Here is a 23696-nt window from a genome sequence, read left to right on the forward strand (position 1 = left end):
CATTCAGTAAGTGGACCCTAAATGACAGTGATTCAGCCCTGTCCTGAGTTGAATCTGGCAAAACTTGTGAAAATACTTGTGAGACTTGACTATGAATGTGGAACACCATAAATGCTTTAGAAATATGAAAATAAAAGTTAAAAAAATCAGTTTAGATCACTATTCTGAATACAGCTCTTTTTGAATGCATAAGTTATTCAACTCTAGTTGTTCTAGAGTCTCACTTGTGAGCGGCGCACCTTTGGGGGAGTGTGTGTAAGTGGATATGTTAGGATGGCCCAGAGCCACTGGAGGATAATGTGGTGCCAGCTGGGTCCCGTCACCTGTATGCTTAGTTTATAAAGAATTTGGCCTCGGGCCTTCTCTGATGGTACTGTTTTCTCACTTGTGTCTGACTTTCAGACTATTTGTAAACTGATGCTCTCTCATTTATTCTCAGCGCATCAGACCCCACGCCCCACATCTGATAAACCTGGCTGCGCCTTCTCACCAGGTTAGGAGACAGCCGGAGAAGCTACATGACTTCCACTGCTGAAACAGAAAAAATCCCAAAAATCAGCTAAATAAAGTTGTTTTTCTTCTTCTTCTTTAGTAGTTATTTAAGATGCACTTAGGAACGGATATTTTAACTGCAATATTTAAATAAGTTGGATTTGGATACCGGAAAACAGACGACACCTACTCTTGTGCTCCACTCTAGTCTCCCTACAATGTAGGTGTAACCATCTTCATTGTCATGCCAACTTGTAACCATGAAAAAAAAGGGGGCCTATAATCTGCCCTCTGCTCCTCCATCATCCACTCTCAGACTTTCTCATCATTTATCTTTTTCACACATGCACAAACACACACTTTCACCAACACCAGACATTTGTAAGTGAAGTGGGTCAGAGGGCGGAGGAGATGAATGGAGGTCTGAATAGCAGGATGGAGAGATGAATGGATGGCTGAATTAATGGGAGAATGGGTGGATGGATAGATGGATGAATGAGAGAAGAAGATGTAAAGAGGTCAGAGAAGCACAGACTGGCTGCGCTCCAGCACAGGCCAAGGGCAACATCTCTTCTAAACCTGTTATGAGAGTGAGTAAAACTTCAGGCTGGACCGATCATTTAACTGATGATGGTGCCGGATTTTTTAATATTTAATTCAAGACCTTTTACACAAAGTTGGAGGGAATGCAGGGATATCTAGTTTGGAATGGACCGGTAAAGAATGTAGATGTGGGAAATGTCCCAACAGGTTAAAATGTTAAAGAAAGGACAGAGTAAGGACAGGTATTTTACTCGATATGTTCATTCAGCATCTGAAATCATGGGCATTATAATAAATAAGATCAATAAGATCCCCAGCATAAAACTTAAGCGACACCAGTGATTGACTACAATGAGAGCAGACTTGGTTTTGCATGGTTTTTCTTTGTCTGGTACATCAGGCCACCAATAGCTTGCTTATTTGTGGATTTCTCAACATGTAACAATGGAATTTTTAGCGTTATTATCCTTTTGAAGTGTTTCCTGCTCCAGTTTTCTTTAAATATCCAGTAAAAAAGAAAAAGCAAAGCCGATAAATATGAGGATCACTGACTTCAGCAGCATCAACGGTGAAGAAAAAAGAGCCTGTATGTGTAGGATGTCCTTCAAGGCGACACGGCCTGTTTCGTATGGTTGGTAGACCTTTAATAAATAAACCTTCTCTATCACAGGAACAGATTCCCTGCTGAGACGGAGAGAACGGGCTCACTTCTAAGTGAGTGTGCTCCGGAGGAGTGTGTGTATTGCCGGGTGCATGTTGGTATGTTTGCTGCTCGGTATGTGTGGAAGAATGTGCGTCTCGGAGCACATTTGTCTAAGCGTGTGTGTGCTTGGTACATGTGTGCGTGTGTGGGTCCATTTGTCTTGTTACCAGTTTAAGCTGCCAAAGTAATCACCATGAGAAAGACTCTGGAAACGAACTCTCTAACCTTCACAACCCCTGCCCTGGCAACTATAAGAGCCACACACACACACACAGACACACACACACACACACACACATTTTAAATAGATATTATGCTCCGAATGTAGATGGTTTTTTTTTTTAACATGACCAAAGTTGCAAATAAAAATATGCTGCCCTGCTCTGTATGGCATTATAGTGACACGACAGGCTTAATATGGTCATCTCAGGCATGCTACTGTGGTTGTACTTGTACAACTTGTCTACTGTACCTACTGCTTAAACCTTCTGTTTGTCAGTGACAACAAATCAGAAGAATTCTGTCTTAAAAGGAGCTTTTTAGGGAAAGGAGCAAAAACATCTTGTTTCGGACAGTGGATGAAATGAGACACAGCATCAAGTTCCAGTGTAAGATAAATAGAATGTAATTATTAATAACTAATAGAGTTAAAGAATTAAAAAAACAAAACAAAGCGTGGAGCTAGAAAGAAGCATAAAAGGGTCAGTTTTAGGTAGCAAAAACAATGACAGAATTCAGCTCATTGCATGTGAAATACAACAGGATACGATAACATACTGGGCTGGAATTTACACTGAATGGTGGATAAATGCTAGAATAAACTGAAACCAATACAGTATCTCTGTTTCCTCAGTATTAATGCAACATGGGTTGCTGTAGCTTCTGAACAATAGCAACAGTACGGACAGCAGGAGCAATACTTCAGCTGCTGGAGGAAGAAATGAACAAAAAATTGGCCTTGAATTGTCCATGCTTGACAAAGTACAGCAAAGCCTGAAAGTTATACCTCACTCAGGCTCAAGCGATGGCAACATCTAGAAACATAAATTTGTCCCATTATCAGAATCTACTCTTGTTTTTTCATCTCATCTCTGACCTTACATTCAGTACATTTCTGTATCAGTTAATTCATGTTTTGTGTAGTTTGTATATATATAAGTATGCACACTGAATCTTAACTGAATATAGAACTATGAGTAGAGCCAGTTATAGGATAAAATCCAATATTTAAATATATTAGTCAACATTTTTTTTCTTTCAGAAGCAACAGTTTTCTCTAATATTTGTTATGTCTAGCTATTTATTTACTCATTTATACTCTTCCAGACTCTGCACAGATCAATTTGTTTTTGTGCCGTTCAGATGTATACTGCCAAGAGGAAAGTTACAGATTCAATTTTAACAGATACAACATCAACACTCATAACATGGCTGAAGGGTGTTTCTGCCATCTCTTCTTAGATTTTTATTTTCATTATAGATGCTGATGCCAGCCAACAATAACAGCCGGCCAATTAATCAGGCTCTAGCTATGGGGGTAGCTCTCACTGGGTTTATCCAACACTGATAAAGTAAAAATGGTGAATAAATGGTGAAATTCAAAAGGAGAGACACAAATGCATTACACTGCTAACACAACATCAGCTCTTTGCAAGCATCCACATTAGTGATGGGTCGTTCGCGAACGAAATGGCTCTTAGAGCCGGCTCTTTGAAGTGAACGACGCGAGCCGGCTCCTTATTGGGAGCCGTGAGGTTTTTTTTTTTTTTTTTTTCTCTTTCTCTCATCCTCTCTCTCGCCCTTTTTTCCGCTAAACTCCGCACGCGCGGCCTGTACCTTGCGCTGGGCAGAGGGGGGAGGGGCGTTAGTTACACTCGCAGTAGCACAGGAACAGAGCCAGAGAGAAAGAGAGCGAGGGACAACAACATCACATTAGAAAGGTATAGTAATCATCCACTATTTTCAGTTGCAGATGATAAAGGATTCAGAAATCATGCAGGCCCATATGACAGAGAATGTGCATCTTCTTTTTGTTTTAATATTTTATTATATATATTAAATTGTGTTGTGGTTTGCAGTGTTTTGTGTTGTTTCACGTTAAATTTGTTTAAAAGGAAAAAGCTGAAAATTTAAATAGTTAAAAGTTTAAAATGTAAATAGTTGTTCTTTGTATTATATGATTTATTTATTACATTTTATGTGGAGTGAATAAATAAAGTATATTTATGGTGGCCCTTAGAGACAAAGCACGTAGAAACTCCAAAACACGTAAAAACTCAGAAGCACGTACAAACTCCAAAACACGTAAAAACTCAGAAGCACGTACAAACTCCAAAACACGTAAAAACTAAGAAGCACGTACAAACTCAGAATCACGTACAAAAGACAACAGAAGTGCTCCAGGATGCTAGGGTGCAGTGTTGAGCTTTTGTTACCTAGTGGCTACACAAGCCAGGAAGTATCAACAACCGGATTTGGTGTGTGGTAATAACAGGTAAATGAATTTTATTTTTAAATTATTTGAATAAATATGAGTGCTTGTCTATAAATACACAAACAATACGCACATGCTTTCAATTGTGTAATTTAAGTGATCTGGGTAGCTCTGTTTTGGAAGTTCAGTAAACGCTATAAATGTGTTTTGGAGTTTGTACGTGCTTTTTGGAGTTTGTATATGCTTTAGAGTTTGTACGTGCTTTGTCTCTAGGGGCCATATATAAACATATATAAATAAAACCACTTTTTTTAACTTTAGTAATTCCTTTTCTGCATAATTTTATACTATTGTTAATGATTAAATAATTAAAGCAACAAAACAACCTGAAGAGCCGGTTCGGAGCCGAAAGAGCCGGCTCTTTTTAGTGAGCCGAGCCGAAAGAGCCGGATCTCTAAAAAGAGCCGGAAATCCCATCACTAATCCACATATAGCATGCTAACGCAAAGCTAGCAAAGAACCCAGTGATGTTAAAGGCGAGCATTTGCAGACCCCAGTCCAGTGGCCGGAGCCTGAACTTCAACCGGTAACATAAGCAGTTATGGGCAGAGTTGCAGCGTTGTAGCCTTCATTTCTACCTTTTCGTGTTTCTAGAGTAGAATCACTTTGGCGATTGCTTTTGAGTCTGTTTGGTCTGGTTTTCAACTTAGCTTTGCGTGCAGGCACGTATGTAAACACAAAGAGAAAGATCTTATGTGTCCTCATGAGGATAGAGATTTGTGTTACTGTGTGGAACTGTAGCCTAAGGATTATATTGTTAACTGGTAATCTGTCTCAGGTCATTTTACAGGGTAACATGAAAGCAAGTAGACAAATTCTACCTGTTTTTTGGTAAATCATAGTTGTAAAAAAGCATCTGTCACAGAATAAAACATATCGCAATGCACACAGACCTCTCTACGACATCTTGGCCGCTCCAGCATGTGTGCTGCTCCACTTCCATCTCACTTTCACAAAGCATCTCTGGCAACTCGGTGAAAAACCACTGGTACCGCTGGATAGAGCCCTCAAACTCTCTGAAAAAGAGTAGGAGTAGTGCACAGCTGAATGCTCGGGTTGTTGTTAATAAGAGTAGAGGTGGTGTACCATATGCCTTTATTTGTCTCAATTTAGACTGTCATGTCCAATTCGCTGCAAAATCCCTTCTGATAGACCGAAGGCAACAAAAGGAAGCCACACAGGCTCACTTTAGATAATGACTGTGTGACAAAAATCCGATATTTGGGTTCATTTACTACGTTTTCTTACAGTTCCAAGTTTAGGAAAATACTATATCATTTATGTGGAACAATTACATGAATGATGTGATTTTACCATGATAATGTAATGTAATAATACAGCCATAGAGAATCATTTCACATGAATTTCTTGGAATATGACTACTTTTAATGGCAACAGACACAACTAAGGCTAGATAAAAAACACTCTGAAAACTTAGGATAACACAATGAAGATTAATGGTTGTCCTCTGACTTCTTGATTTAATAGTTCATAAATACAACAATTACCTTGATATTTTTTTCAGGTTTCCACTCTTCTCCCCTCTGCTACCTTTAAGAGGGAATGACCTAGTGCAAACACAAAGAAATGAACAATTTTTTTCACTTGATTTCCATCAGCAACATTATAATCAAAAGATGTTCTGGGACCTCCTCGCCTTTTTACACACATATGTGGAAAGCACAAGGCATATGTGACATATAGAAGCCTGAGTTTGAGAGAGGAATGGTAACGCATTCAAAAGAATGCAGGCAACAGTGACAACAGTCAGAACATTTATGAAGTAAGACACAATGTGAAAACAAGGCATTGGACTTGAAGTTAGTTACAAAGTGGCTTGGAGGTATCCAGTAAAATATGCAGCCAGAAGCAGCTTAAATAACATGTCATATATAAAATTTGTCAACCTAACGCCTCATGTGTGTAGGATAATAGCTGAGTCATCAGCTGGTAAGAGCTGCTCTCAGCTGATTGGGGGCGAAGCTTTCTGTTCTGCTTAAACTTATACTATGCCCATACTTCCCCTGCAATACGTGAATGACAAATATAAAAAAAATAACACTACTCCATCCTCCTTTACAGGCCCCAAATATTTCCATCTTCTCTAACAATAAGCAACGCATATCAGCAGATCCAGTATGTTACTCACCTCCGGGATTGCAGCCGCAATCGCCGATGAACTGGTGGACCAACTGAAGGGGGCGAAGTCGCAGGCGACCTCTCCAAGTTTGCTGATGTTGTAGTGTGCACGGTAGTTGACTGTGGACCCATCATCACAGGACCAGCTGCCTGGCTGCCGCACACTTTCTCTACCTGAGGAAACACTGGATGATAACTTTGGGCTGCTTTTCAGAGGAATGCTGAATGATGTACATGGACTATTATGCACGTTTATCTAGACCACGTGTCATGTTTAAGATGTGTTCATTTGTATTGGTAATTGGATGAACTGAGAGACAATGCTAGTTTTTTCTTCCTTGCAGTAGATTAGAGATTAGACTACTTGTCAATATGCTCAGTCAAACTGGCATTACCAGTTGGAGAAGCTAAACTTTGACTTATTTGACTAAGTGCTCTGCTAAGTCTTTATTGCACCAAGGATGTTGAAGCCTGTGACCACTGACTCATGTCATTAGGAGGCATGCCACGTGCCCCGTACCTTTAATAGCTGGTAGTTTTTTGGTTATTATTGCAATAAATACACAAAAGATTAGCTTCATACCAATTATTCAGTTATAGAATGGGGATGGGCAATTAATTTTTCCCAAGGGGCTACATGAGGACATGGGACCATTTTTGGACGCGCCGATATTAATTTAATTTCCTTATAGATTTAACGGTGTAAGCTTCCACGACTGTCCCATCTACTCATGTGGGCCCTGGGAAAAATTAATTTCCCACACCTGCATTAGTGTTTAATTTTCTAACACTGGTTATCAGGTTCTCTAAGAGAACAGAAATCAGTGTTGTCTTAACCTTAGCCTTAAGTGTAGCCAATATTGCATTTAAACAACTGTCATGAATGAAGAACTTTGATCAAATATTTAATGAAGGGGCATTTTTATCAGCCACAATTAGCAGTGCAATTATGTCTGTGTATGTTTGTTTACCTCTCAGGAATCTACTCTACTAAGTCCACAATGTTCTCTCAAAGTTGGACGACTACTCTATTGCTTCCTCCAACAGTGTGTGCATGCATGCATGTGTTTGTGTGTCGTCTGTTTGTCTACAGATTAGCCACAGAAACTTTCTCATCACTCTGAACCAAGCTGCATTCTGGGTATTGGTTGTCCCGCCAACCACAGTCTTTGTCTGGCACTGGATCTGTATTCACACTCACATACATGCTCACGCACACACACAGACTGAAGGGAACCCCAGATTCTCTAAAGAGAATGAGGCTGTTTTTAGCCCATCTAGGTACAAGGCTTTTCTAAGAAGCTCCAACTGCCAGGCTGAAAGAAACCCATGGCCTTCCTTCCTCTGTGTCCAAAATTCAAATGACTTTATTATTGAGGCACATGTGTAACGATGCTTAGGGACCGGATGCTCATCTCTTTTTTTTTTTTTAGTTTGAAGCACTTTAACATTACATATTTAAACTTTTTTCCCCAGTTGATTTGCATCCACATGACTACATGTCATATTCTAAACAATTCTAAGTGTAGCCAGTATAAAGCAAACCAAACATCATCCCCAACATCAAATGATCTCTTTTGCTTACTGTGGCTGTGATGCGTGGCCCATGCAGCTGCGCATGCAGTATGGCATCATTTACATGGTGTCTCACAGCTAAGAGAGCTAACTCCATGCTGTTGTGGTTGCTGCTGGTTGCTAAAGTAGCAGCTAGGCGTTGAAGCAATACCACCAGACTCCCCCAGGGGCCACCCAGCTCAGATACACCCACCTAGAACACAGAGAGGGGAAAAGACGAAGAATGAGAAAATGCAGATCACATACAGTGCTTCCTCTGAATCAGAGAAGACTATCTATATCTATATCCATATATCTATATATATTCTCTTTAAGTCTTTACCGAAGATGAATTTGTATTTCTTGTCTATGATTTCTGTCTGTCTAACATTTCACTGTGATTTTGTGCTTTTTAGATAGAATTCAATTTAACTTACTAACTGAATTTCTCTTTAAATACATTGTTTCCTCCGCCTCTCTGTTTGCTCTGCATGGGTTTTTCTTTCCTTCTCATTACTGAGGAGGATAAACATGTTCAGAGTTGTTGGTTTTTTTTTTTAATCACACTTTCCTTGCGTCCAAGAAACTCTCAAGTGGGTCGAACAGTGCCATCTTCTAGTTTTGTGCTATAAAGAATTCCCCCTGGGCGCTGGTACAGCTGTCCAGCAAATTTCAAAGCAGACTAGTAAGAAGCACGGAAGAGACTGCCAATTCTCTTGGCAATGCTCTTGTTATCTGTCAGTCAAAATGTAATGTGGGAATGATCTGTTGGTGGTAAAATTCTCTGAATGATTCAGCAGAATGAGAGATGGCTGCATTAGTGCGAATTTGGTAACTGTCTCGCCCCTTGACAGCGGGATACAAATTCTCTGGTGCCTCCCACGCATCTAAAACACTGTCTTCTTCAAATCACACACTGAACCCAAAAGGGAGTCCAGTAGGTTTTGAGGTTCTGCAGAGATTACAAATGAGAAGATTTAGAAGAGCAAAAGTGTCACTGCAACAATATATGTAAAATGTTTTCTTTCTAAAGCTGATCTAAACAGGATTAAACTCACTTTTCTTGCTGGGTTTATTCACTGAGAACAAAGAGCAATCGGGTGAGTATCTAAGATTAGCATAAAAAGTGTAAGCTAGCCTGACTTTAACCTATTAAAAAAATATATGTACCAGAACCTCTGGAGACTGTACAGTGGGGAAAATCCCCTGTTGAATTTGTAAGCTCGCTCACTTTCTGCGCCAAGTACTAAGTCATGTTTTGCTTGGAAATCAAACACTTATATCACTCCATAACGATTTAAATCGATAAATCGATATATAATTATTTTGGTTATTTTGGCTGATATTCTGTCTCTCTCCATTAAAATTCAACTACATTAAAAATTGAGGCTGTTAATGTTTTTGTAACTGAGCCAACTTACAAGTTCAGCAGGGGATCAAATAATTACACTGACCAGCCATAACATTATACCCACTGAAATGTGAATAACACTGATTATCGCTTCATCACAGCACCTGGTAGTGGGTGGGATACAGTGTATTAGGGAGCAAGTCAACGTTTTGTCATCATAGTTGATGTCTTTGAAGAAGGAAAAATAGTTAGTCGTAAAGGATTAGCTTTATATGGCCCAAACTGTGATGGCTAGATGTGCGGGTCAAATCAGCAAGAGTGGGAGGCGGTGCCTTTCAATTCAATTCAATTCAATTCAATTCAATTCAATTCAATTCAGTTCAGTTCAGTTCAGTTCAATTCAATTTAGTTGTATTTACACAGCCCCCCCCCCCCCCCCCATTCTACTTATAAATGCTCTACGAACAACAAGTAAGCCTGCAGTGCCTGTGCAAAGTGCTCTAATGGGGGGATATGGTACTATAAGGTCATTATGATAAGATGGGGCCTGATTATTTAAGACCTTGTGTGTGAGGAGCAGGATTTTTAATTTAGTTCTGGAAATAACAGGGAGCCAATGAAGCGAAGCCAATACAGGAGAAATCTGCTCTCTCTTTCTAGTCCCTGTCAGGACTCTTGCTGCAGCAATTCTGGATCAACTGAAGGCTTCTCAGGGAGTTTTAAGACAAACTTTATAATAATAAATTACAGTAGTCCAGCTAAGAAATAATAAATGCATGAACTATTGTTTCAGCATCACTCTGAGACAGGATGTTTCTAATTTTAGAGATATTCCACAAATGGAAAAAAGCAGTCTTATATACGGTATTTATTTTACATTGAAAGACAAAAGAGTAACAATCTGGTTAGATACAATAGTTCTAAAATTTTTATATCCCAGTACAATGACCTCAGTTTTATCTTAATTTAGAAGCAGGAAATTAGAGGTCATCCTGGTATCCTATCTTTAAGGCATTCCTGCAGTTTAACTAACTGGTGTGTATTATTTAGCTTCATGGAAAGATACAGTTGGGTATAATCTTCATAACACTAAAAATGTATGCTATGGCTTCTAATGATACAAGGTTCAAGATTCAAGGTTACTTTTTTTATACCCGTAGGTAAATTTGCTTTCCAGAAAAATGATAGCATTTGGCAGACACATATTTGGTAATTAGACAAGATGACTCAAATCAAAAAACAGGTCTTATTATGTTTAGTGACGGCAGCAGGAAGAAATGTTCAATCGGACATAAGAGTCCTCACAACACTGATCAAAGTCATCAATGACTGGGCCATGACTAGTTTCACCCCCTTTCAGTAAGCTGACAATAACAGAATCATCTGCATATTTAATGATGGCCCTGTTTTCATATCTGCTCTGACACATGTTTGTATAGAGAATGAATAATAAGGGCGATAAGACGCACCCTTGGGGAGAACCTGTCGAGGAGAACACTGGGTCAGACAGAACCCCATTTATTTTCACTCTTTGTGGCCTATCAGTTAAAAAGTCTAAAACCCAGCCCACCAGGTTTTTCCTCATTTCAAACTGTTCTAAAAGTCTTTTGATTAAAATATAGGGCTGTATTGTATTAAAAGCAGAAGAAAAATCCATGAACAGAAGTCTTGCAGAAGTCCCTTTACTCTCTACATGTTTAAGACTCAGATTAAGTAGAGTCAGAAGCTCGTCTTCCACTCCTCTATTGGGCATATATGCAAATTGCATTGGATCCTGATCGTGACAGCTGATGTTCAATCTCTTCCATAATCACTTTTCTGGTGATTTTTTTCAAAAACTTTAATCACGACTGAGGTAAGGGCAACAGGCCTGAAGTCATTTAGAACTTTTGGACGAATAGATTTAGTGAGTGTAACCACGACAGCTTCTTTTCCAGAGAGAGGTCACATTAAGTATTTGCAAGGATTTATTAAAAATAACCTGAAATATAGGATTATGTTCTTAAGCACAATATTTAATTAGGTGGCCACGAATGTTATCAGGACCCTGGCTCTTGTTAACATTAACTGTATGAAAGGCCTGAGATCAGTGCTGAGTATCTTTCAGTTCCAAAATATCCTTGCTAAAATCAAAAGAACTAAAACCAGCATAAAGCACATTCAACGCGATTGCAAAATCTCTGTCTGAATTAAAGCCGTCAAAAATGATCTGACTGCTGCTCTGGGGAATTTGCAGCCTTGCTATACTTTTGTCCAGGTAGACCCAAAATCTTTTGCAGCAGATTTGCATTCAAGAAGATTTTTGTAGCTCTGTTTTGCTTTCAGGATCTGCATTTTCAAATCTTTGGTGGCTGTCTGAAAGTCAGAAACAGCCCCCTCTGTCATGGTCCTCGGTGAGACCCAGTGTTTTGTGTTTAATTTATATTTCTTGATTATTTGCTATTTGTGATTTTAGATTAAATGAATGTAATCGAATTTTGGAGTAAGCTGGAAGCTAGGCTAAGTGACCAGGAGGGAAGATCAAGATGGAATAACGTAAGAATCCAAGGTATCACAGAAGGGACAGAAGATGTGTGGAAAGCATATCAAAAGAGAAGCTGGAAATTTGTCAGACAGTTGACCTGAACATAGAAAATGCACTTTGAACTTTGTTTTTAAAGTTACCAGCATGGGCCCGTCTGTTATTCATAGTGGTCAAGTTCACCAGCTTTAGAGCTCAAGAAGATGTTTTGAAGCTGGCCCGACAGAAAAGAAGGTTTTTATACCAGGAAACATGACTAAGCAAGATGACTCGGGAAGCCTTGTTGGAAAAATACAGAAGCAAAGAAAGCATTAAGCGAGAGGAAAACTACACTTCCAAACTCCCTTTCCTGTGAAGCTGAGAGTTTTCTACAAGGGAGTGTCTTAAAGCTCAGCAGAAGAAGTCACCAAGGATACGGCTCCCGTTGGGCTCCCTGTGATGGTACACAATAAAATGAATGAATCAATGTGGCTCACACCCTGAGCTTTGAAATCGACGGGCCAACCAGCAGAAACCTATCGGCAGGGATGAAAAGCAAAACTGGTCACTTTCAGAAGGCAAGAACAAAGAGATGCTCGCTATGTAGACCAAACGTCCCATCGTACCGTGAGGTAACAACATTACAAAAGCTTCTCTTTTCTTAACATTACGTTATGTCCTCTGATCCCTTATAGAGACAAGATCAGTGACTATAGGACAGATTCAGAACACACAGTGGAGACAAGTATACAAATGACTCTTTGTGATGATGTCTCAAACAGAGACACAAAACAGAGATGAGGCAACAATCGCATTACTGTGCATCTGTGACTGCTGGACAATAGTGATCACACAGTGCTACTTAGAAGACTCTTTAATGCTAAGACATAAGTATTCTTGTTTTACACACACTGGACTATGAATGTGCTAATGACTGCATGGACCAATTTACCCATGTAAACGAGGGCCCTCCGTGAGCAATGCAGTATTAGAAACTGCCCTCAGAAGCAGCAAACAGAGACCTCAGAACAAGAAGACCTTCTGATATTTATCTTCTACATATAATTTTTTATATTTGATTAGCTGAGGGGAAGGTTTTTTGAAAACATGTCCTTCGTTGTAATTATATAATGGAGAAACAGACAGCTTCAGTTAGTCTAGTATCATACGATGTGAAGGCTATTACTAACTAGAGGAACAAATCGGTCCAGCATAGCATTGTTATAGTTTCCAAAGCATTATTGTCTCTGTCAATACACTGACACCAAATACAGATTTTATAAAATAAATTAAAATATTCATCACCAAATAGCATCCCCACAGGGCTAATCACCAAAATCCTAAAATAAGATTAGCCGAACAACGTTAAATTAAATCGACTCAAATGGAAACCATCCAACACTGGCCACATTTAGATTACCAAATCTATCTTATAATTCAGTGCAAGCAAATGGCTCAGTCGAAAAACAAATCATTTACAACAAAACTGGTGGCTTCTTGGTGATGGCACTGAATTCTGTGACTGATTCGAACTTGTGGTGACTGAGTAGCTGCCCACAGCTTGAGGGTATCGCACATTCACCACCACTTTTGATCATAAGACAATTTCTGCAAACAGTTGCAATCTGACTGGGACTGACAGCAATCGCTCGCAGTGAGGTTATAAAAGGTTTAAGTGATGAATGCAGAGAACAAAGCAGGCATAGTTTTCATACAAGAAACTCACTTATGAGAGTCAGACCATACCAAAGTCATAAGTGTCAGTGACTTCAACTCAAGGTTGAACCCATACGAGGATGCATCAGGTATTTCTTATCACCAGAATAATCTGTGATGTGTGGCATGAATTCAATCCTAAAAGTAGGGATTATATTTTCTTCTCAACATCTCACTTATCCTACACTAAGACTGAATGTCTTTTTAATGTTAAATGATTAAGGATATTGAGAGAATTGGGTTGTGCTGAACTGGGGTAACGGATCTTTCTCACACTCCAGTTTATTTGGATTTGGGGAATTCAAAACAACAATAATAGATTTTCATTTAAACAACCACTAACTCCTCTCTCGTTGAAAACATTTAATTGTGTCCTTCAGACCAGTGAAACTCTCATGGGAATCACAGTTATAGCAAAGGATGGGAATGCTTTAATTATAGACATGTCAGTTTTGAATCAGGACTAATCTTTTCATTTCAATTACAGCCAGAAGATTAGAAACAATACTTCCGCATATCATTCCATCAGATCAAACAGGATTTATAAGACAAATATGGGTGTAACACAATATTAGGCGGACAATACCAATAACGCAATACATGAAAAAGTACTGAGGCTAATTCAGGTTCTGATGATCTTAATGGCTTATAAATCAGTCCCAGTGGCAAATACATTTCTAAACTATACATCGGATTGCAAGAGTTAAAGGGGATACATAATGGAAAACAGGAAAAGGATGGGGATTTTATGTTACAATTGGAAACAGGAAAAGAAACAGTGGAAGGTTAATTAGAAAGTCCTTCAAGGTTATGTGCTGGGAGTAGTTCTATTATACATTCATCCCTTAAGTGTTATTATTAAAAGGCACAGCATTAATTTTCATTGCTATGTACATGATGCCCAGGTGACACACACCAGAGAGCACCACGTTCCCCCAAGTGCAATGGTTATACTAAAAGTTTATGATAAATTATACTAACGACAGCTGCCTTTTATTACAACAATCCAAACGCTTTCCTGCAGTTGCACAATTTCTGTAAGAATAGAAATACCCTGCCTCAGGGTGATGCTGGAAAACTAACTCATGCATTTATTATTTCTAAGCTTGACTGTTATAACTCATCATCATCAGGCTCTTCTGAAAGCTTCCTGAAAAGCCTTCAGTTTAACAGCAGCTAAACTGAATGCGGGACCATATTTTTCCGTACTAGTTTCTCTTCATTGGCTGCCTGTTAAATCTAGAATATACAGACCCCCCCTTGCTAAGTTCAAGATTAGGCTTACACTAGGTTTGTAAACTGTTGGGAACCTTGGATTGACTATGCATCATCATTTGGATCAGTTTTTATGTAATCTGATAATCATTTGAGATTATCAGATAATCATTTCCACTCCATAGTTGGTGAGCTACTCAAGCTTTTGGGATCTTCATTACTTTGAAGTACAGAGGTTAAATCCACATTTGCCATAAAAGAAAATAAAAAACATAATGTGAAGCTGGATTGTGGAGTTATGAAACACCACGTACATTTTTGGATCCTAGAAAAAGTTTTCAACAAAAAGAAAAAAACTACCAAAAAAAAGTTCCTCCTGCTGTTTTCTCTTTAAGTTTACTTACTTTTACAGCCTTTTGTTGCCCAATATTGTTTGAGATGTGTGACCGAACTGGGGCTCTAGATAATAGGCGAAGGATGGGTTTTTTAAAATAGTCAACTTCCAAAAACTTACCAGACATCCTCTCATGATGTTGATACACAGTCCAGTACAGGGCCGTATCAGTGTGAGTCCTCTGCAGTGGGAACAATACTGCATCCTCACTAACCCTCGCAAACAGTCTCTGGATAATGTCGCCTTCTCGGTCGTGTTCACAACCTCTCCAGCCAGTCTCAACAGTCGGCTCAACGCTCGACCCGGCCCGAGTGCTCGTGACAGGCTGCTGACGAGTAGGCGAGGATGAGGTCCAAATGGGCTGACGTCCCGCCGTGTCATGCGCAAGCAGTCATCGTGACTGGTTGAAAGGGAGTTATAGGTACGGACTGACATATGGCCTATACCAGGGTTGAGCAGGCGGCGATAGACCAGTGGGAAGAGGTCATTGTAGAATCGACGCACAGCACTGTCCAAGGAGGAATTAGAGTCTCCAGAAAGGTGCCGTTTGATGTCAGTGAACAGCTGAAACACAAGAGGGCGACAGTCCGACGCCAGCGCGGAGTAGGCACTGTCAAACAGAGTGCTGGTCAGATTGGATGTAAAGGAAAGTAGCATCTCAAAGTGTTCTGGAACGAGAGAGAGAAAAGATGGAAAGATTTTTTTTTTTTTTTTTTAATTTATTAGCCGTGTGCACCTGAGCCAAACATCTATGGAGCTATCAAAGATAAGGGTTAGCAAAGCTGTCTAGATATGCGAGTGGTCTGTTTAAGGACCCTTCATGTTGCTGTCCCAAGAAAGATTCAAGCAGCAGCATTTCTGTAAGATGGCTTTTTCATATACAGCAATTAGTTGTTTTTATTGTGATCATTCTCATGAGGGAAGAAAAAAGTCAAGTGTTTATTTTGATCATATGCAGTACAGTTAAGCTAAAATAACTCTATAAGGATGTTTCTGTTGGACCCATGATTGTGTGTTTACTTCAGAATCATGGGCCCAACAGAAACATCCTTATAGGGTTATTTTAGCTTACAGACTGACTGATCTTCCGCTTGCCACTGGCTTCTTCGATTATTTAGGGCTTCTTGCGGCTGGACTCCTCCATACTGGATGCCTCTGGGGGCTTAACACTAAAATAAATTCACATCATTTCAAAATATACGATGTTGCAGGTATAGGTTTCTCTAACCGCAAAGAACATGTCTAACCGTCCTTGAACTGACTTCATCAAAAATAGCTCAAACTTAATTCATCCCTGAGCTCGTTTTCACTACGCTGTTATCTATAGTCAGGTGATAATGAGGGGCCCAATCTCATGATCCACTGTGTTTCCCATGTCAGGCATGGGCTAATAAAGAGGACACCACCCTGCCCCTTTTACAGGGGCCGTACGCCTGCGGTGTGTGACAGAGTGTCTTTACTTTTGAAACTTGCCTGGTAAAAAGTGTGATGTCAGTGTGAAGGCATCCGGATAAAGACGGAGAGAGAGGGAGAGGGAAGCAACTGGATGAAAGAGAATATAAGGGAAACCTTTTTATGTCGCACTTTCACAAGTCACTCTTTCAGCCACTGTGTATGTTGCTCTCTGTGCGTGTGCGCAAGTTCACATCGTAACAGCTTTGTCATTTGCAATCACAGCTGCAGCCACCCGACTCCTCAAGTGACGGCAATATATGCTGCGGTCAGTTAAGGCGATGAACGCATTTGAACGGCCTGGAGGCAGCATAGCGGCAGTGGCAGGCCTATTTAGACAAAAGCACCGAGTGAGAACATTTCAGTTGCATGTGTGTGCGTGCAAAAGCCACTCAAATACAGAGGGCATCAAGTGACATGGCAAAGTGTGCTCACGTGGGGTCATGTGATTAGCTTTTTAGCCCCTGTGATTGGACAACAGCTGCGATGTGAAAGGCAGGACACGAGGGTCTTACAGTGCCAGGAGAAACACACGCAAGCATGCAGACACATATCCATACGCACACACACAGACACACACACACACCAAAGTAATCCAGAGTGTGTAAATAGAGCCTGACTACAACTGCTCTGGGCATGTCTCAGTTTCTCCAGTGGGCTATAATCACTGCACTTAAGAGAGGGGGTCCTTTGAGACTCTGCTCAGCTGTTGAGGGACACTGCTGTCCTGCAAAATGAACTTAATTAATTAAAGGGTTGGTTAACCAAAAACACACCACAAAAATCCCTCATTGGTCCATAAAGATGTTTGGGTGTATCTGCACAAGTTTTAGAATAACGGGTTGTCAAACAACAGACACCTAAGCATCCATGACACTGTTTTCCAATTCTGTGGTTAACCCCCCCCCCAAAAAAAGAGAGTGGCTGAAAAGATCATTTGACACTTAAAATAAACACATGGGACATATACACATTAAAGCACCAGGTCTAATGATCCTAATAATCACAACCCCAGTAAAGCCCAAGTTAGATCAATGAATGGCTAAATAAAGCCTACGCTTCTCACCACCCTGTCAAAGAATGCCGGCTTTCCACAGTTTTTCCATGTTTCTGAATCTTACTTATTTCCAACTGTGCTGGGATAACTACAGTGATTCCAGAACATGATAGGTCTGTGGGGCTACTGAAGTCCTGGCATTAATGAGAAGACGGTTTGTGCAGCAAACTAAACTTGTCTTCTCTTATTTGCTCTAGTTGCAGCCTACTTTGTCTCTTGGTGTTCATTTTACCCATGGATGGTTCAGCCATCTAGTTGAAACTGAGGCTGGGTGTATTCAAATGTAGGGGTGGGGGGGGGGGGGGGGGGTGGTAGGGGGATAGAGATGGAGCAAAAAGAAAACAGGTAGGTGTTTGCTCGTCTGTCTGCTGGGTTTCATCAATTCTACCATTCTCCTTTATCACCACAATGCATGAGCGCATACACATAGAAGCTACACGGTCCCTCCTGCGCGCACACACACACACACACACACACACACACACACACACACACACACACACACACACACGCACACATGCACACACATGCTCACACAAAACGGTGAATAGCAGTGAGAGACAAGTGGACAAGCAGAGTATTCTTCCTCCTATTCAGAGCAGGCCGTTAGAGACCGGCTGTTGCCCACGGCAACAACACTTTGCCGCGGATACGTACTGAATGTAAACATTCTTCGTCTCTCGCTCTCTCATTGGCCAAGAACAAAACCTGATTATTGCAGCGACAGAGACAGACGGACAGAGAAAGAGAGCAGAGAGTTGTAACAAAGTTTTCCGCTGCTCCCTCTGAGAGTTTGCTCTCTCAAAGACTCAATCGAACATCAGTTGTTTGTTTGGCTAGCCACTGCGGCGCCTCACAAAATAAACTGGCCTCACACCACCACCCTGACACAGACTAGCTATTTCGTGATGAACGCACAAAGTGAGAATGACAGAGGGGGGTACGGGCTCTCGACAGACTTGTTAAAACATCAAAATCACGACTGCTATTAAAGTCGCTTTGGTGGAGGCCCTTTATTTGTGCTTGTCAATCATGAATCGAGGAGAGAATGAATAGCTGAACATGAACCTGGGCTTCATGCTGAAGGAGGGGTGTAGCTAAATACTGCAAGATGTATTATCCTTAATGTGGAAATCTTTTTCAGATTTTTATTGTGACTATTTATACTTTGTAGTGATGACAGGCAAATAACCACAAGCAATGGAAAGTTGTGAATATAACTACTCTCAAGTTTGAGGCGAGCAGTTGAGGCAACTACCAGTAGGAGCAAAGAAAACACTTGATGGATTCATGTGCAATCAGTGTGATTGCAATAAGCTCTAGTGATCGACTGACAGCTACAAAGCAATGGGAAGCCAATAATTTAATTCACATGTGAGGGGAGTTTTAGTCCTTAAGTTTAGCCTTAAAATAAGTTGCATATGTACAGTCATCCAAAAATAAAGTTTTCTCAGGACTCTATGCATTCCTGTGAAACTAAATTCACCCCATGATCCAATAGCTATAAAACCACTTTTAGCAGCAATAACTTAAAGTAATCCAGTCCAATTCCAGTACGACTTGATCAGTCTCTCACATTATTGTGGATGAGGTTTGGTCTCTCTTTGTTTACAAGGTTGCTTCAGTTCATTGAGGATTGGGCATTCATTCGTGCGCAGCTCTCTCAAGGTACCACGGTGTTTCTATCAGGTTGAGGTCTGGATTTTGACAAGGCCATTACAACACCTGAAAGTCATTCTGTTGTTTGGGATCATTGTCCTTTTGCATGACCTCATTTAGGCCGCCAAACCTAAGCTGTTGAACAGATGGCCTCACATTTGACTCCAGGATAGGTTTGTATACAGAGAAGGTCCCGTTGCTGAAAAACAAACCCAAATAATTACCCCTCCACCACTGTGTTTGGTTGGTGTGAGGCGTTTGTGCTCATGTTTTTGTTTTCCATCACTTTGGTCTCGTCCCAGAAGTCTTGTGGTTTGCTCAGATGCAATTTTGTGAAGTTAAACTGTGCTGCCATGTTCTTTTTTGGAGATAAAATGCTTTCTCCTGGCAAATCTTCCAGACAAGCCACACTTGCTCAGTTTTTTTCTGATTTTACTGTCATAAACTTTAAAATTTTACATGCCAACTGAGATGTAGCTCTTGCATTTTTGGAGCTTCCTTAAACAAGGGGTGAATTTGCTGAGACATCCACAAGACTGTGGCATTTTATTAACACACGCTCGAATGCTGCTGCGAAGGTGCCCACACTTGCTGCTGATCAGTTAAAGTGCATTTGATTAGCAGGACCTGGCTGCTACTTGCACTCTTAATTTCTATGGAAGCAGTAAGAGTGTTCTTTGTTTTTTACAGTTTGTCAGAGTCCTGTAAAAACTTTCTTTTTCATGACCGTACACATCCTCCAGCTACACCGTTCTCCAACACTAGTTTTGTCTTCACTAATGCAAGTGCCTTGAGGCAACAGTTTTTGTGATTTGGAGCTATTTAAATAAAATGTTATTGAAATTGAGTTAAAAAGGAGAAATCAGTATAGTTTAAGAATTATTTGAATTGTATGAACTCAATTCAATATCCCTCCCTCACCTTGGTACGCCTTGATGTGTCCAGCAATCAGGTACTTGAGTTCGAAACTGTAAGATCGCATCTTCTGCTGTGTTTCACTGCGAACAGCTGCCATGTAGCTGTCCTCCATCTTACTGGTACAGCAGCTAGGCCCAGGGTGGACACACACTCGGAGAGACTCATCTGAAAGACAGAGGAAGTATATACCTAAAAAAAAGGCCTGGATACCAGGTCCAGGGCTTTTCGGGTCACAGAAAATCGTTCAACACTCGACCTACTATACTACTTCAGCAGTTTGCAAATTTCTTATTGTTCATATAATTATGAACATATGTGAAAGACAGAGAATGATTTGGGGCTTAGCTCAGGAACTTTCTGCTACCAACTAAAGGTCTATATTTTGTCCACGTTTTATCATCAACAAACTTTATTAGCCAGTCGATTAGTAAATCCAATCGGTTATTTAGAATTTCAAAGCATGTGGTGCACAGAACTTTGTGACCTCAAAAATGCTTTGCACAACGGGCCTGGTGAGAGGTGACATGATGACATGAGTAGCGAGTGAAACTTCACCACTCACACCAATGTTTGTGCATTTGCGTGTGCATGTGTGTGTGACTAGGAGCAGTCTAACTTTGACAGACTACTGTAAACCAAGCTGTCAAGCAGCTGACTGAGATCAAGGGGTAGAGAGAGATGAGGGGAATGGACTGTATGCAGCGCAAAAACACACTCACACACACACACAAATAACAAAACAGTGCCAAACATTGGGTCATTCACAGGCTGATAATAGATGAATTTTGGTAGTGTTGCATTCAGGGTTTGCTTTTTGGACAGCAGGTAAGTTTGAAGCTGTATCCAGTATTGATCTCTTTCACCTTTGCAACAAGATTTGAAACTGCCCCAACAAATAACCACACCAGAACGGACTGAGCAGGCATGATTCAGCAAACCGCGCTGACTTATGTTCTCGTCCTAATACAAGGTCTGCTTGTTGATAAATTTTCAGCGCTTTGAGCTGCACTGCACTCACCTGTGGATGCAGTTTAGCGTCACACAGATCAAAAGATGAAACCTTCACAAATTTGCAGTAAGTGGATCTTTATGCTGTTTTAAGCTCTTTTTAAAATGTATTATTTTCAAATTGAACTAAGGCGAATACCTTTAGTGGACAGTTCAGCTGAAATTTGAAGTTGAGGATGTGGAAGCAAAGCTCACTGACAAGCCTGGTCGGTTGTGCCTTCATGCTGCCACATGTGACTGACATCTTCCTCAAGCTAATTTATTCAGGGTCACACCAGATCACTGAACAAGAAGAAGAAGCACCTTTGCACAGACATTTTCTGCAAAATACCTATAAATAGTCATTACTGTGTTATTAACACACACACACAAGAATTTAAAAGGGAATTTATATTTAGAAAACAAATAGGTGATGCAAGTCCTCCCGAGAGGACTTTATTCGTTTATTCATTTATTAATTTCTCAGCAAACTTTCATTTCTCTCTCACATTAAAGGGTTGTCTACAGAGATGATCCTCCCTATTTAAAATGCGGCCCCTCATAGTGGTCATAACCATTTTGGCCAAGTTTTATTCACGCTGTATTCACGTGTTCAATCATAAATCTAACAGCAATAAAACAGCCAATCAATGTTAGCCTGTATCAAAACAGATTACTTAATTATTGGGTTCTTTCCACAGATGCATGCAGGCAAACGAAGCTCTGCTCTGGCCTTATTTATAAAAAGCTGGAAAAGTTTTTATATATCATGTCTTTCTAAATTAAAGTATAATATTTTAATAAATCCAAGTAAAGTTTGCTAAATATAATAGTTCCAAAGGGATTGACTGACTGACCTGGTCCCGGTCTGTCTGGCACCAGCTCCACCGGGCCTATTTGGCGCATCATGTAGGCTGTCTTCACCTCATGACAGCTGTCTGCATCGGCTGATCTACCGCCAGCCTCCGGTAGAACAAAACACAGCAAAATTACCCAAAACAAATCCACGTTTTGAAAGGCTGCACGGAACATCGCAACATGTCAGAGGGAAGTTAGAAAATCTGAACGGTTATTATGAATTCCTGAAAGTCGCACCGTGCAGTGTGACCGAAAACTTCATCTGCAGCCACTAAGTCTGTCTGCAGCCCAGTGTCAGGCTCAGCGCCCTCCTCCCGCTCGTCGACTCCCTCTCTCGCTTTGCTTCAATTACTTAATTACTGGCATGAGCGGCCCAATACTTCCAAACATTGTTTCTGTGGTTGCCATAAAGCACTTAAAGTAAAAGCCACTTTAACTTGGCGTGCTTTAACGGAATAATTGGTTTTAAAAAGTTTTCTCACATTTTGCCCATTTCCAGGGTCCACTTGCTTTTTTATTACTTTTTAAAAATTTATTTTTTATTGTGGTTATATGTGCACATTGCACAGCTGGCGTTTCTATAAATAAGATGCATTAAATTCAATGAATTTCTGAGAGAAGTCGAATGAAGTGAAGAAGAAAATGGGATTTAAAAGTAGAGCATGGGCGCCACCTGCTGAGAACTTTGGGTCTAACAGCCGACAAAGGCTCTGATTAAAGCAGATATTGAGATATCTGACAATTGCATAAACTATACATAGAAAATATATACTGTATCCCGTCAGCTTACATTCTCTGTAATATAGGACTTGGTATTAAGCAATGCCATTCAGATGTCTCCTTTTTTTTCTTTCATTCAGCTTCATATCTTGATAGGTGAAAAAAATGGTCTAAAAAACTCGCTGTACACTTAACACGTGTTACTGCTAATTTTACTAGGAAAAATCAACCGTCGACTCTGAAGAGGCTAACATTACTGCTTTTAACAGTTTTAATTTGTATTTTGACTAAATGAAGAGGGGAACCTTTAATCTTAAGTTTCCTGAATATATGTTAAATTCTTGTTATAGTTTCTTTCCGTTTTACTAGTGTGACGACTAATCTTTTAAGAAACAAACGGCAAGAGGGGAAAAAGCATTCAAAAAAGACGAAAAAACAGTGCCCCGTGTGAGGCTCGAACTCACGACCTTCAGATTATGAGACTGACGCGCTGCCTACTGCGCCAACGAGGCCACACGAGAAACTGCGATACCATAATATACAAAGCAATCACAATCAGCCCTAGATGGGTTTCACAATTTAAAAGTTGAGATTCGTGTAGAAGTATACACACGTCTATGGTAAAGGATAACCAGTACTACATGTCCTACATTTATTTTGAGAAATGTAGGTTGTTGTGGCTATGTTAGCGAGCCAACTTGTAACTGTATATGGCTAAAGTCTCGTAATGTATCTGATAAGGAGATTTTTATTTATGACATGTAATTAATTTTATAGCCATTACAATTTCTAATTATAATTTTAAAATGTTACCAACCTCGCCCAGTCCCTTATTATTAACTGTAATAGCAATACTACTGTTATTTCTAATTCCAACCTGTCGTAGTGTTTCGTACGCTCATTTTAACCTTAACACTTGTCTTTCCTATGGACCCGAAATGCAT

General features: G+C 40.2%; 1 protein-coding gene and 1 non-coding gene across 3 annotated transcripts in view; both read right to left on the reverse strand.

The window, feature by feature from the left end:
* Positions 1 to 22488, reverse strand: part of LOC146498871 (glypican-5-like) — a 63362-nt gene extending 40874 nt beyond the window's left edge. Inside the window, exons 1-7 of one of the 2 annotated variants that reach the window (XM_085138029.1) lie at positions 22032 to 22488; positions 20191 to 20352; positions 15222 to 15769; positions 7957 to 8139; positions 6382 to 6545; positions 5741 to 5800; positions 5126 to 5248 (exon numbers count right to left, since the gene is read on the reverse strand). In XM_085138029.1, coding sequence (XP_084994155.1) covers positions 5126 to 5248; positions 5741 to 5800; positions 6382 to 6545; positions 7957 to 8139; positions 15222 to 15769; positions 20191 to 20352; positions 22032 to 22206 — 1415 coding nt within the window. In that variant the 5' untranslated portion in view covers positions 22207 to 22488. The remainder of the gene's footprint in view (positions 1 to 5125; positions 5249 to 5740; positions 5801 to 6381; positions 6546 to 7956; positions 8140 to 15221; positions 15770 to 20190; positions 20353 to 22031) is intronic. The other variant, XM_085138028.1, reaches the window with a different exon arrangement.
* Positions 22489 to 23191: 703 nt separating this feature from the next.
* trnam-cau (transfer RNA methionine (anticodon CAU)) lies at positions 23192 to 23264 on the reverse strand. The gene has a single exon. It is a non-coding gene; the product is annotated as a tRNA-Met (tRNA).
* Between the last annotated feature and the right edge of the window lie 432 nt (positions 23265 to 23696).

This window comes from Neolamprologus multifasciatus, chromosome 17, assembly GCF_963576455.1.
Source record: "Neolamprologus multifasciatus chromosome 17, fNeoMul1.2, whole genome shotgun sequence".
Lineage (NCBI taxonomy): Eukaryota > Metazoa > Chordata > Actinopteri > Cichliformes > Cichlidae > Neolamprologus > Neolamprologus multifasciatus.